Source organism: Labeo rohita, chromosome 13 (genome assembly GCF_022985175.1).
Source record: "Labeo rohita strain BAU-BD-2019 chromosome 13, IGBB_LRoh.1.0, whole genome shotgun sequence".
NCBI classification, from domain to species: domain Eukaryota; kingdom Metazoa; phylum Chordata; class Actinopteri; order Cypriniformes; family Cyprinidae; genus Labeo; species Labeo rohita.
In genome coordinates, this window is record NC_066881.1 from 25,823,091 (window position 1) to 25,836,436 (window position 13,346).

General features: G+C 36.4%; 1 protein-coding gene across 5 annotated transcripts in view; it reads right to left on the reverse strand.

Moving 5' to 3' along the window:
* map4k5 (mitogen-activated protein kinase kinase kinase kinase 5) overlaps positions 1–13,346 on the reverse strand; it is a 40,576-nt gene that overhangs the window by 19,139 nt on the left and 8,091 nt on the right. For all 5 annotated transcript variants that reach the window (XM_051125930.1, XM_051125932.1, XM_051125931.1 and 2 more), the window contains exons 4-12: positions 5,335–5,425; positions 5,151–5,215; positions 5,000–5,055; positions 4,810–4,857; positions 4,660–4,702; positions 4,503–4,575; positions 518–649; positions 227–289; positions 42–123 (exon numbers count right to left, since the gene is read on the reverse strand). In XM_051125930.1, the coding sequence (XP_050981887.1) occupies positions 42–123; positions 227–289; positions 518–649; positions 4,503–4,575; positions 4,660–4,702; positions 4,810–4,857; positions 5,000–5,055; positions 5,151–5,215; positions 5,335–5,425 (653 nt within the window). The remainder of the gene's footprint in view (positions 1–41; positions 124–226; positions 290–517; positions 650–4,502; positions 4,576–4,659; positions 4,703–4,809; positions 4,858–4,999; positions 5,056–5,150; positions 5,216–5,334; positions 5,426–13,346) is intronic.

Sequence of the window (13,346 nt, forward strand, 5' to 3'; positions counted from 1 at the left end):
CATACAGATAAAAATGGAGATATAGAGACGAAAATTTTTACCGAGAGCAACTTCTCAGCTGTTGGTCGCTTCTTCGGGTTTTTCGTGAGGGAAATTTTAACAAAAGTATGGAAGGCTGTAGACCTGCAGAAAAGCGAGCATAAAACATTTATTCACAACACACTGTATATTTCCCTATAACTCAAATATGCAAACATCTATGTATGAACAGGCCAGAGAGACTCACCATTTGGTCTTGTCCTTTAACTTGGGAGGCTGGAAGTTGCTTTTAGACATCAGAAATAGAGCCCTGCACATACACACAAAAAGTGAGAAAGGAGGAGATCATATAAAGATACAAATCTCTGAGTAATTATGTGAGGATATGATGGTAGACTAATGGTTAATTATCTTGGCTTCAAACTGGATTTTTGCACACAATTAAGTTATTAAGGTTCACAACAACTTTGGGCCTGGAGCAAATGCTTTGGTGAAAAACAAGTCTGCTCATTGGGAACAAGTGTGTGTGTGTTTATACCTCATAGGATGGAGGTCAAACATGGGGGGCTGTAGCTCTGCCAGTTCTATGGATGTGATTCCAACAGCCCAGATATCACACAGATGATTATAACCACCATTCTTCTCCACTGCCGCCACCTCTGGAGCCATCCTATACACAAAAACACAGCGCAGATTAGACACTGAAATACACATACGCTACTGTTTTCTATATACAAAAAAATAATGACTTTATTCAGCAAGGACAGGTTGCAATGTTGATAATAATCATAAATGTTTCTAATCAGCATCTTAGAATGATCATGTGATGCTGAAGCAATAGCTGCTGAAATTTAGCTTTACTATCACAGGAATAAATGACATTTTAAAAAATATTAAAATAGAAAAGCAATAATATTTCTGTTTATAATCGTATTTTCAATGCAATACAGTTAAATAAATGCAGTCTTCTTTCAAAAACAATTTAAAGGTCCACTGAAGTGCTTTGAAACATGCAGCATTATTCTGTGTTGACGGAATTTCAATTCAGCAGCCCTGCCCCCTTTTTTAAATAGCCAATAGCATTTCGTTTATATATTTAACAGCTTGGGCCTGTTGAGCTTGGTAGTCACATTTAACAGGCACAATCTCATCCATATCACATTATCCATATATAAAATAGCATTCTGTGTAGAATTCAAATGTGTCCGATACGTTTTGTGGTCTGCGCTGACTCGTGCATATAATCCGCTCCATGTATCGTGTCTCTGGGCTGGAGCATGTGACACAAAACGAAACAAGACCAACGGAATGCATATTTTCACTGTCTGAATTGTTCCCTATTCCCTATATAGTGCACTACATGCCATTCACCATACAGAAAAAACTAATTCTGTTAACAAGTGACCAATTTCAGCCTAAGCTTCATCGTCTATTTATAGTTTGGAAGCGGGATGCTTTGGTTTCTAGAAAGCATTTGATTGGACAGAAAGTTTGATGAAAAGCTAAAATGTCATCAAAATTGTTGACTCATACTGGTGGAAGTTAGAAACTGCAAGTTTTGAATGCTTAAAGCGGTCATCGGATGCTAAGTTCACTTTTACATGTTGTTTGAACATTAATGTGTGTTGTCAGTGTATGTACAAATCTACCCTAATGATAAAAATACATGCAGTGGTTTTAAATTAATCTGTAAAAATAATATCCCCTTTTTCAAATCGAGCCATTCTCAGAGGCCGCTCCCACGATAGTTGATTGACATGAGTGTCTTACCTCAGACACGCCTAAACCAGCTGTAAAAGTCCGACCTCCATTGTTTCGATGCAGGAGCAGGGATGTAAATTAGACAAGAATATCTCTGATTGAGCAATTGAGGTGTTGTGTTGCTGGATGTAATAATGAACGTAGTGGTCGTCATTTACTCCTGACATCTGAGCTGCTGAAGATGCAGTGGATTAAGTTTGTTTGTGAAGGGAATGCGCCTCCCAATCTACATATATCCGTCTATGTTCGTGTGAATCATTCGTGATCCAGCTTCACTTACAGCAGAAGTGAGTATAAGGATTTTTTTATGAACCTTTGCGATCGCCTTTCCTAATAACGTGCTAGTTAGCAAGTTTAGTGGCTAAATGCGGCTAAAGTAAATAGGCTCATCACTCCACAGAGAGAAGAGAGGGGTGGGGCTAGCAGAGCTCATTAACATTTAAAGCAACTTAGACCAGAACAGGATAATTTTTGCAGAGCTGATTTTGGCAAGGGTGTCGTTTTACACTACCACTGAGAATTTTTACCAAAGTATATTATAGACTTTTCATTAAGACCCTAAAGAATCATATCAACTTGTGGAAAATGGGCATCCGATGACCCCTTTAAAAATGTAAATGCAAATTTTGTAATTGTTTTGGAGCACACTAGCTTATAGATAATCTTAAGGCAAACATATTCATATTAAAAGCCAAAAAACTTTAAAGGGGTCATATGATTTCATGTTTTTCTTTGTCTTTGAAGTGTTACCAGCTGTTTGTGCATATATAAGATCTGTAAAGTTGCAAAGAAGGCATAACTTTTATTCTCGCTGTAGTATTGTTGCAGCCGGTGCCATGTTTTGGAGACACTGTGCGTTTTGTTGTGAAATCGAAAGTATTTTATTTGGCCTTCCAAATGTGTACACAACTAGAAATCAGTGGTTAAGTAATATTTACATATATTTATTCAAGTGTGTGCAGTGCATTTTATGGAAGACTGTTTCCTGAACCTGGCAGAGTAGCCTACAATGCCTGCTGTGCACAAAGGCTGTTTCTATAAAGTGGGGCAATTACAACTTTGCAAGGACAGTCTTGCGCATCTGACTCACAGCCTGTAAGTACGTTTTCATATTCAAATGTGAGTTTTGAGCAGTGTAGAGTATTGCTTGTAAGTCATTTCTACAATCACAAATGCAGACATGGTGTTATGTTTATGCAACGCAATGCGTAAAAAGACAGTACAAGTCATTATAATCAGTAGTTATGTCCTCACTTGATGCAACAAAAGCCTAATTTATAAAGGATTTTATTGTTTTTGTCCTGTCTCGCCTGGACACCGCATCAAAACATGGTAAGGGGCATAACATTTCCGCTACGTGTTTGAGGTATTCGACCAATCACAACGCACTGGATAGCTGGCTAATCAGAGCACACCTAGCTTTTCAGAACTGTGAGCTTTGTAAAATTTACATGTTTCAGAAAGGCGAGGCAGAGAAGAGCAACAATAATGCATAGTATGCGAAAAAAAATGTGTTTTTTGAGCCTCAAACCGTGTAAACACATTGCATTACACCATATACATATGAATACATATTTTTAGCAACATCATATGACCCCTTTAATTTTGATTTCATGGGGACTTTAAGGTCTGATCATTTGCTTGATTTTTTAGGAGTGAGGAGGGAAAACGGTTTCTAACATAATGGTGAAGCGGCTGGTTCTGCCCGTGTGCTTAGTTATCAAAACCCATTACGAACAGAAACACACAAAAAGTTTGATGAAGTCACAAAATGTTATTAAACACTTGTTTACTGAAAGTTGTAGAGCTGCATTCTTGTCTCATGAGATGAACTTCACATGCAATTTGCATGTCTACTCTTGTCTAGCCTGCACATAGGTAGGTTATACAGTAGTCAATATTTGAAGGGGATCAAAAAGGTCATCAAAGTTGTCCTAAGACAAGACCAGGTATTGTTTTGTTTTTAGGACAACTTTGATGAAAGGTTTGATCCACTTCAAATGTTGATTACTGTAGTTCACAGAAATCCTAAAGGAGCCATTTAATCTAAATAAGGCATTTATTGTCAAGTTTCATAGTTATTTGGAAGACTTTAAATGTTTGGTCATCTCTGCTGTACAGTAGACTTTTCATTTTATACTCTGGATTATGAGATATTTGAGAGTCTTATTCTAAAAAATTCTATTTTTTACTCATGTTTCAATATCTTTTCTAGAGTTTTCAAATGTACAGAGAGCTGAAAAGAGCATGTATACTAAGCTTATTTAGATTTTATTATTTATTATTTAATAGCTTCCTCATCACAGAACTTGTTGGCCTTTTTGAATGGCCAAGGGCCGCCCAAGAGGTCAAATGACTGACAGCTAAAGCAACCAATTATGTTTCGTTTCGAGTCATGTCATGTTTAGGGGCGTGGAAATGTTGCTACAATAACAGAACAGCGTGTAAAACTCTTGGACGTATTTTAATGCTTTACACAGTTCACATACTTTTGAAACGCAGCATTTAGTTGATCCTGATAAGCGCTCAATGTCAAATATGTACACAACAGCTTTCTTATTCCATGACGGGGTTTGACGTCACACCATCTTTGATTCCAGACAGAATGTTAAAGAACGGCGCACACGTATCTGGAAATCTTGTACATCTCAACCAATCTGATGACAACATCAAAACTCCTGAAGTGTTTACACATGAGTCGTTCGGCCGAGGGTCTGTAGGCGTGATATCTAAGGCTGAGATTTTCACAGAACAGGTCTTACCAGTAAGGCGTCCCAATGAAGGATTTCCTTTTTGCCATAGTGGCCGTTATTTTAGCAGCCACTCCAAAGTCCGCTACAAAACAGGAAGATTTTTTTAACATTCAAATTCAGTAACACACAAAACACACACCCTGCAATTACAATGTGACCTTCTCACCTAATTTGACATCTCCATTGTCGGTGAGCAGAATATTTGCTCCCTATTGCACAATAAATTGAGAGTTATTAACTGGCAGGAGAAAGATAGTTTGAAACAGGTAGAACACCAATATAATGAATACATATACTAATTATGAAGCTGTTTTACCTTGATGTCTCTGTGCATCTTCCCTTTGGAGTGCAGATAAGACAGACCCTAAACACATACACATACACACACACACACACACACACACACAAATCATCTCAAGACGTGTAAAGGCTTAATATAATAATACAAAAAGTCTCTACAGCATTAGACCATGTGAAGGATGTGAAGCACATTTGAAGGATCTTACCTGTAACGTCTCTCTGCACACATAGGCAATCTGAAGTTCAGAGAGTGGACCTGTAACTGCACATGTACACAAACACGCACATATTTAGCAGTGTGTCATACAGGTTAAAGAAGTGGATGGTGTGTATTTTCAAAACACACAATCAATTTACCATGATAAATGTCTTGTAAGGATCCTCCACCGCAGTATTCCATACAAATCCATAACTTCTCACGGCTAGAGAGAGACGGAGAGAAATGTATATCTTTAAGCTTGAATTTGAGGCATCTTTTAAATATCTGAAATCTTTTATTATCTTCATAAAGAAGTCACAGAAAAATCTAGTTATTTGTTACCAGAGGTAGCTGCCAAAGTAAGCCACAATGTTGTGATGGGTGCATTCCTTCACCATAAAAATCTCCTGCTGGATGATTGAGAAATCATCGCCTAAAAGAGAGAGGAATGAACATATGAGAGCTGTACAAATTAAACAGTGAAAAGAAAGACGGAGCACTTGTATCAGATATGGACAGCAGATGGCTGAATGCTGAGTGCTGAGTGATTATTATGATCATGAAATGAGGGAGATTTTATGTTAGTTTTCATTTACTCCTCCTGAGCGGATTTTTGTGATTTAGTTACCACATACAGAACAGACCTCCTAAGCTGGAACTCATTCACTCTTTGATCTCTTCACCCTCCTCATCTCTAATGCTAAATAAAGCCCGTGAGTGTGATGGGTTTCCCTGTCTCTTCCAATAATACAGATAATAAGCTTAGCTTCCTTCTGAATCTGTGCTAATGCTAACACGCGTCATGATGACACTCAGGTCTCTTCAAAAATTAAGTCATCTAAAACTGTGAAAGAATAACATAACTGCATATTTGCCTGATGTGCCATTATTTCCATTTTTATGAATGCCTGATGACGCTCAGTGCTTTGTATATAATGATACACTAAAGAAGGCAGATAGCCATAAAGTTTGTTATATGGTTTTTACTCCCTGCTCTAACTCAATTAATATTTTTAGAGTGCAGACTGCTGATTTTTTTTCTTTTCTTCTCTTTTCTCTTTTTTATCATTTGTCACACCACAGGAACACTTAAGTAAACTTTTACACTGCTGTTCAAAAGTAAGATTTTAATGTTTTTTTTTGAACAAGTCTCCTAGGCTCATCAAGGCTGCATTCATTTGCTCAAAAATACAGAAAAAAAAACAATATTGTGAAATATTATTAAAATTTAAAATAGTAGTTTTCTATTTTAATATACTTTAAAATATAATTTATTCCTCTGATGCAAAGCTGAATTTTCAGCATAATTACTTCAGTTTTCAGAGTCACATGATCCTTCAGAAATCATCCTAATAGGTTGATTTATTATTATTATTATTATTATTATTATTATTATTATTATCATCATCATCAATGTTTGAAAAAGTTGTGATATTTTTCTGTAATCTGTGATTCTTTTTTTAGGATTCTTTGATGAATAAAAAACATTTAATATTATACAATATATTAAATAATATTATATTTTAATATTAAGCATTTACTATCACTTTTTATCAATTTAACACATTCTTGCTGAATTAAAATATTAAGAATAAAAATTTACTGACCCCAAATTTTTAAACTGTGGTTTATATTGTTACAAAATATTTCTATTTTAAATAAAAGCTATTCTTCTTAACATTTTATTCATCAAAGAATCCTAAAAATAAAAATAAAGAAGCATTTTTAACACTGATAATAAATCAGCATATTACAATGATTTCTGAAGGATAATTTGACACTGCAGACTGGAGAAAAGATGCTGAAAATTTCAGTTTTGCATTACAGGAATAAATTATATTTTAATGTATAATAAATTAAAAAAAAAAGTAAACAGTTATTTCACATTGTAATGATATTTTACAACATTAAAATGTTTGTGGTATTTTTTAGCAAATAAATGCAGCCGTTATGAGCATAGGAAACTTATTTAAAAAAATATTAAAAGTCTTACTGATCCCAAACTTTTGAACACCGCTGTACGAGATTTAAACATGTTTAATAAAAATTTGACCAACAGCATCTAAAATATAGCCAATATGCATACATTCACATGCACCGTAATCTAAAATCTCAAGTCAAATACTTAAATGTACCTATCATGATGTGAAACACAAAAGAAGAACAAAGATGCTATCAGCCAAACTCACACACCTCAAACTTCTCAGCCTGCTTCGTTAAAGGAGTGACTCACACACCTTTATGTTTTAAACAGCTTTCATTCATCGTGTGACTCAAAGACCAGGCATTTTTGCCCAAGCACATGATCTGTTTATGACTTAATGGCTGTGGTACAGTTAATGCTGCATTGCTTCCTGCAGGTGGTGCTGTTTCCTACACACAAAAATTTTCATCCTGATGCTCTTGATCGGTTTGTGACAGCTGAAAATCTCATCACTTATGAAACTCATACAAACATTATAGATACAATAAGAAAATGCAAATATGATGGTGAAATGTGTCTTCCCTTAAAGTACACAAGAAGGAGAATTATTAGAATTTTACGTAAGATCGTTACATTGTAGTGGATGTGTAGTTTCCTAAAACAGCTTTCGCTATGTTGTACAACCTCAACCTAGCAATGGATCTTAACCGGCTGTAGCCACTTCTCTATTCTGCCACAGACCTTTAGCTTAGAAACTCACACACAAAACACAACTACCTCCGTTTCACACCGACTCCATAATGAGATACACATAAAATAGCTTTGCGGTCAGAACAGTCAAGTGTGAAAGGAGTAATCAGTCACACTTTTGCATCTACCACCTCATCCCCAGGACATCTGCAGCATTACAGTGTGTGCGTGTGCGCGACAAACAGCATCAACACAGCTATGAAGTCAAGCTTACCAGCTCTGACCACTTCCTCTCCACTCAAGACAAACAGGCCATGCCCAAGAGTGTGTGTCTGTAAGATAATGCGAGTCTGTGTTTGTCAAAGACAGCAGCAGGGCCTGAGGGTTTGTCTGCTGAAAGCTGAACTCAGGCAGCTTCCTCTGAGCTTGATACACTTCTCAGAAAACAAGCTGTTAGTATTTAGTAGTGTCAGCCGTAATAAATCAAGCTAGCTATGGCTAAACCCATCCCCTTTTGCTACAATCACACAGCTCCAAGATCTTTTGGATTGGAATTCTCACATGCAAAAAACGAATTACAATTTGGAGGAGGATATGCAACCTTCCGAGATTTTCACTGTAATTTAACATCATTAAACAGCCATTTAAATTGATGGACATTCTGTGCAAAGATTACAAACTTCCACAATTCACACAGAAGTACAGTTTTCTGTATCACTTTCAACAACAACAAAAAAAAGTGAGTTATTCGTGTGATGGCAAAGCTGATTTTGTAGCAGTCATTACTCCAGTCTTCACTGTCACATAATCCTTCAGAAATCATTCTAATATGATTTGCTAAAGAAACATTTCTTTGCTTATTTTTGTTCAAGATTCTTTGATGAATAGAATGTTCAAAAAACAGCATTCATTTGAAATATAAATTGTAAACATGCAAGTCTTTCTTGTCACTTTTGAGCAATTTAACACAACTTAACTGTAAAGCATCTTACACTAGAATTACAGGATAATATATGCGGTTTGTCTTCAAGGGAGACAATTCCATCATGGTTTCCAAACAATTTGTTTGCAATGTTTAAAAATTGTTTTAATCGTTTTGTACACCACAGCTGTCAGGCTGGGAAGAAATGTATAAGGAAGTAATTAGGTGAATATTACCTACTGGTGTAACAATGTGAAACATTTGAATACAAACTTAAAACTAGACAAACGACTTACGTAAAGACGTCTCACTTATCTTGAGACACTCATGTGCAACTATAATGTTACTGATCATATCTCTTTTTTTAAGATTTATTTTTAGCGTTTTTGTTTTTATTGTGACAGGACGGTGTAGAGGAGACAGGAAGCAAAGAGGGAGAGAGAGGGGCGGGATTGGGAAAGTTCCTCGGGCCAGAATTTGAACTTGGGACGCCCGTAGCGGAACGGCGCCTTATGTCAGCGCGCTGCCCACGACACTGATCAGATCTCTTTACATTTTCTGTCAACAAAATGTTATCTGATATGGAAGCCCATTTACTGCCACTGAATGATAATTAAAAAAAAAAAAAAAAGGTAATTGTGAGTTATCATCTCACAAATCTGACTTTTTTTACAATTGCGAGTTTACATCTTGAAATTATGATATTTTTCCACGGAACTGTGTGACAATCTTGCAAAAATAAAAATAAAAAAATAAGACAGATATAAACAGAATTGTGTGACAAATTCTTAATTATGAGCTTAAGTCAGTATTGCTTGATATAAACTCGCAATTGCGGAAAAAAATCTGAATTGCAAGATTTAAACTCGGACTTGTGAAAAAAAATTTAGAATTACGAGATTTAAACTTGCAATTCTGAGAACTCACATTTCTAACTTTTTACTCAGAATTGTGTGACAAACTTTTAATTGCAAGTTTAAAGTCAGTATTGCTCGATATAAATTCGCAATTGAGAAAAACACAGAATTACACAGAAGATTTAAACTCAATTCTTAAAGGGGTCATCAGATGCCCATTTTCCACAAGTTGATATGATTCTTTAGGGTCTTAATGAAAAGTCTCTAATATACTTTGATTACAAGTTCTCAATGGTTTTGTAAAACAACACCCTTTTTATCAGCTCTGCAAAAATCATCTCATTCTAAGGGGTTGTTGCTTTAAATGCAAATGAGCTCTGCTTACCCCGCCCCTCTCTTCTCTCTGTGAAAAGACGGTCTTGTTTACATTAGCCGCGTTTAGCCGCTAAACTTCCTAACTACCACGTTATAAGGAAAGGCGATCGCAAAGATTCATAAAAAAAATGCTTATACTCACTTCTGCTGTAAGTGAAACTGGATCATGAACGATTCACGCAAACATAGATGGATATATGCAGTTTGGGAGGTGCATTCCAGTGACAAACAAACGTTATCTACTGCATCTTCAGCGGCTCAGATGTCAGGAGTAAATGATGACCACTATGTTCATTATTACATCCAGCAACACAACACCTCAATTGCTCAATCGAAGATGTTCTTGTCCAACTTACATCCCTGCTCTGGCATCAAAACTTGGAAAGATACTGGACTGTTACAGCTGGTCTAAGGTATGAGCTCATGTCAATCAACTATTGTGGGAGTGGCCTCTGTCGGTGTGACGGCACACCGACAGGCATCTGAGAACGGCTCGATTTGAAAAAGGGGATATTATTTTTACAGATTAATTAAAACCACTGCATGGATTTTTATCATTATAGGGTAGATTTGTACATACACTGCCAACACGCATTAATGTTCAAACAACATGTAAAAGTGAAGTTTGCATCCAATGACCCCTTTAAAAAAGTCACAATTGTGAGATACAAACTCACAATTCTGACTTTTTTCTCAGAATTGTGTGATAAAATTAATTGCAAGTTATAAAGTCAGCATTGCTTGATATAAACTCGCAACTTCAGAAAGACAGATGAATTGCAAGATTAAAACTTGCAATTCTGAGAAAGTCACAACGTTAGCGGTGAAAAATACATCACGGAGCAAACAGGTAACTGAAAACACGCCGACAGACAAGACAGAGCAGGTTACTACAGGTTACTGAAGGTCTCAGCTTAAAAGTGTTGTCATTTTTTAAGAAACTCAAACAATAAATACCTTTTTGTGACTTGATTCGCCTGTCAATCACGAGATTTCTGACTTTTTCGCAATTCTGAGAAATATAACTCATTTGCGAGTCTGAGAAAATAAGTCAATTGCGAGCTATAAACTTAAAAAAAAGTGAGAATTGTGAGATAAAGTCACAAATACCTTTTTAAATTTTTTTATTCAGCGGCAGAAACTGGCTTTCATAGATATTAGACAGAAACTAGTATAAACGTTCTAATATATTGGAGTGTATGTCAAATAGATTAAAGAGAGGCTGCAAGAATAGCCCACAAAATGCTTTAGGAACCAAATCCTTGATCTAAACCTATGGCAGAGAAATTAGCCAGCTGTTTGTGATAAATTTAGAAATGAAAGTATCAGCAAATGGATCCCAAATTAAAAGTCCACCAGAGGGGAAAACATTATTTCATCTTATTTACAATTAATGACTCCATTATAATTAGTCATGCTGTTGAGTTGTGATTCACATTTAAGATTTCCACAAACCAAACTATGACAAAAACCACCCATCTGCTCTCAGCAGTGGAAAGAGGGCCCAGACTTCCACAGCAAAAAATGCTCTTGACAGACGTCCCACTGGTTAGAAACAGTTGCTATGTTCCGATTGGATCGTTTCTAGGGGGTGGAGTGTAAAAAAGCCTGTGAACAAACTCTCTACATCAATAAGAGTGTTTTAGCTCAATTGAAGCTGTTTTTTTAAGTTCCTTTCCTGCAACAGCTTTAGAGAGTGTGGCTAGCACAACAAGAGTTGTGAATACAGTCAGCTTTTCAGTTCTCCATGAGATACCGCAGGTGGTCACGCACATCTCTACACAAACACACACACAAAAACTGCAGCTGACGAGCTTTTTTTAAAGGCGACTGCTAAACATACAAGAACAAGTCAGCTTTCTAAAAAAGGCAAACGCACACAAGAGCTCGCACCTGCATTCCAGGTGGATATCAGATTCTGCCTATTCTTCACGCACACTTTGTCCAGATGTTCTGGTGCCTCCCTTTTCAATAACTTTAGATGTTCAGATATTTCACATGACACTGAATCACTAACAGGAACAGTAAATGACATAACCAACCGAAGGAATTTTATATCAATCAACAGCATCGTGTGATCTGACACTATCTAAAAAAACACATGCACACACGTCATTCAGTTCACCCTCAGTACTGTAAAAGCGCAATCAGCCTCTATTGGGACAGACGTGTTAGAGATTGGTACCTTAGAATTCAAGCAATCAGCAAGCATCTAAGAAAGCTTGTGTAACTTCATTCTCAGTCCAAACCATTTACTTTGCGTAAGTCAAGCGATAAAGGATGCCAAAGATTTCACCTTTTTTCAGCAACCGCCCAAGCAAAATTTCAGGCAGCTTTTTAGACTAATATATATTTCTCCCCATATGACTGTGTCTTTATATCCTGTTCTTGCGACACAATTCAAAAGTCACAAACAGGGGTGTCCAAACCTGTTCCTGGAGGGCCACTGCCCTGCAGTGTTCAGCTCCAACCCTAATTAAACACACCTGAACCAGCTAATCAAGGTCTTCAGACTGACTAGAAACTGACAGGCAGGTGTGTAGAAGCCAAACTCAGGACGTTGGCCCTCCTGGAGCAAGATAGGACACCTCTAGTCTCAAAAATGTGACAGTACGGTACTCCACACTAAATACCTCTATTTGTGATCCATGTGAATTCAACACACTTCTTCGAAGCCTCACGGCAGGGTTCCTCAAATCTTGCCCTGGAGGGCAATGATCAAACTCGCCTACCTGTGATTTTCTAATGATCCTGAAGACACTGATTAGCATGCTTAGGTGTAAGCTAAACTCTGCAAGAAAGTGGATCTTGTGGGCCAGGTTTGAGGATCCTTATACTATAGGAAGTGAAACATTTCATTTTTTTACCTAGTACAAGTACTAGAGATGTGCAAAGCTACATTTTCATAATCAACTAGTCAGTAGGTAAAAAAAAAAAAAAAAACGAAACTAGTGGGTCGTGGATAATAAAAGCTGCGTCATGTCCACCAGCCAAGTTCCTTCAATAGGGTGACTAACACATATTCAACTAACTGGACTGTAAACTTTGGTTGCACAAAATTATCAAAGTATTCCCTAAAGTGCGGCACAAAACTACTATGCTAACACACTCTCCTGAGAAGCTGTCACTTTCAATTATGAGAATCTCTTTTCTGTTCTAAAGCACTACACGTGGTCATTTTCAAAACCGATTTGCAGATAAAATAATCTAAAAGCGTTAAAAGAAAGTCTTTGTTGTTCTTAATTCTGACATTAATTTTCATTTTTACACCAGACATATACATCAGTTATTAGTCTACCTGATCTGTAATAATTGGTATCAGCCCTGAAAAACACATATCAGTTGACCCCTAATAACAATAATAAATTATGGTTATAATTACCAAATATTAAATAAAATATGCAACTACTGTACCAAATAGAAATATTAAACAAACAATTAATATTACTATTGAAGAAACAGCGTATTCAACAAAAACAATATAACAACAACAACAATAAATTGTGTATTTCAACTGTAAAATTACAATATAATTGTGTCTGTCTTTATTTATTCATTTTCAAAAGTTAAACCATCAAGTTAAATC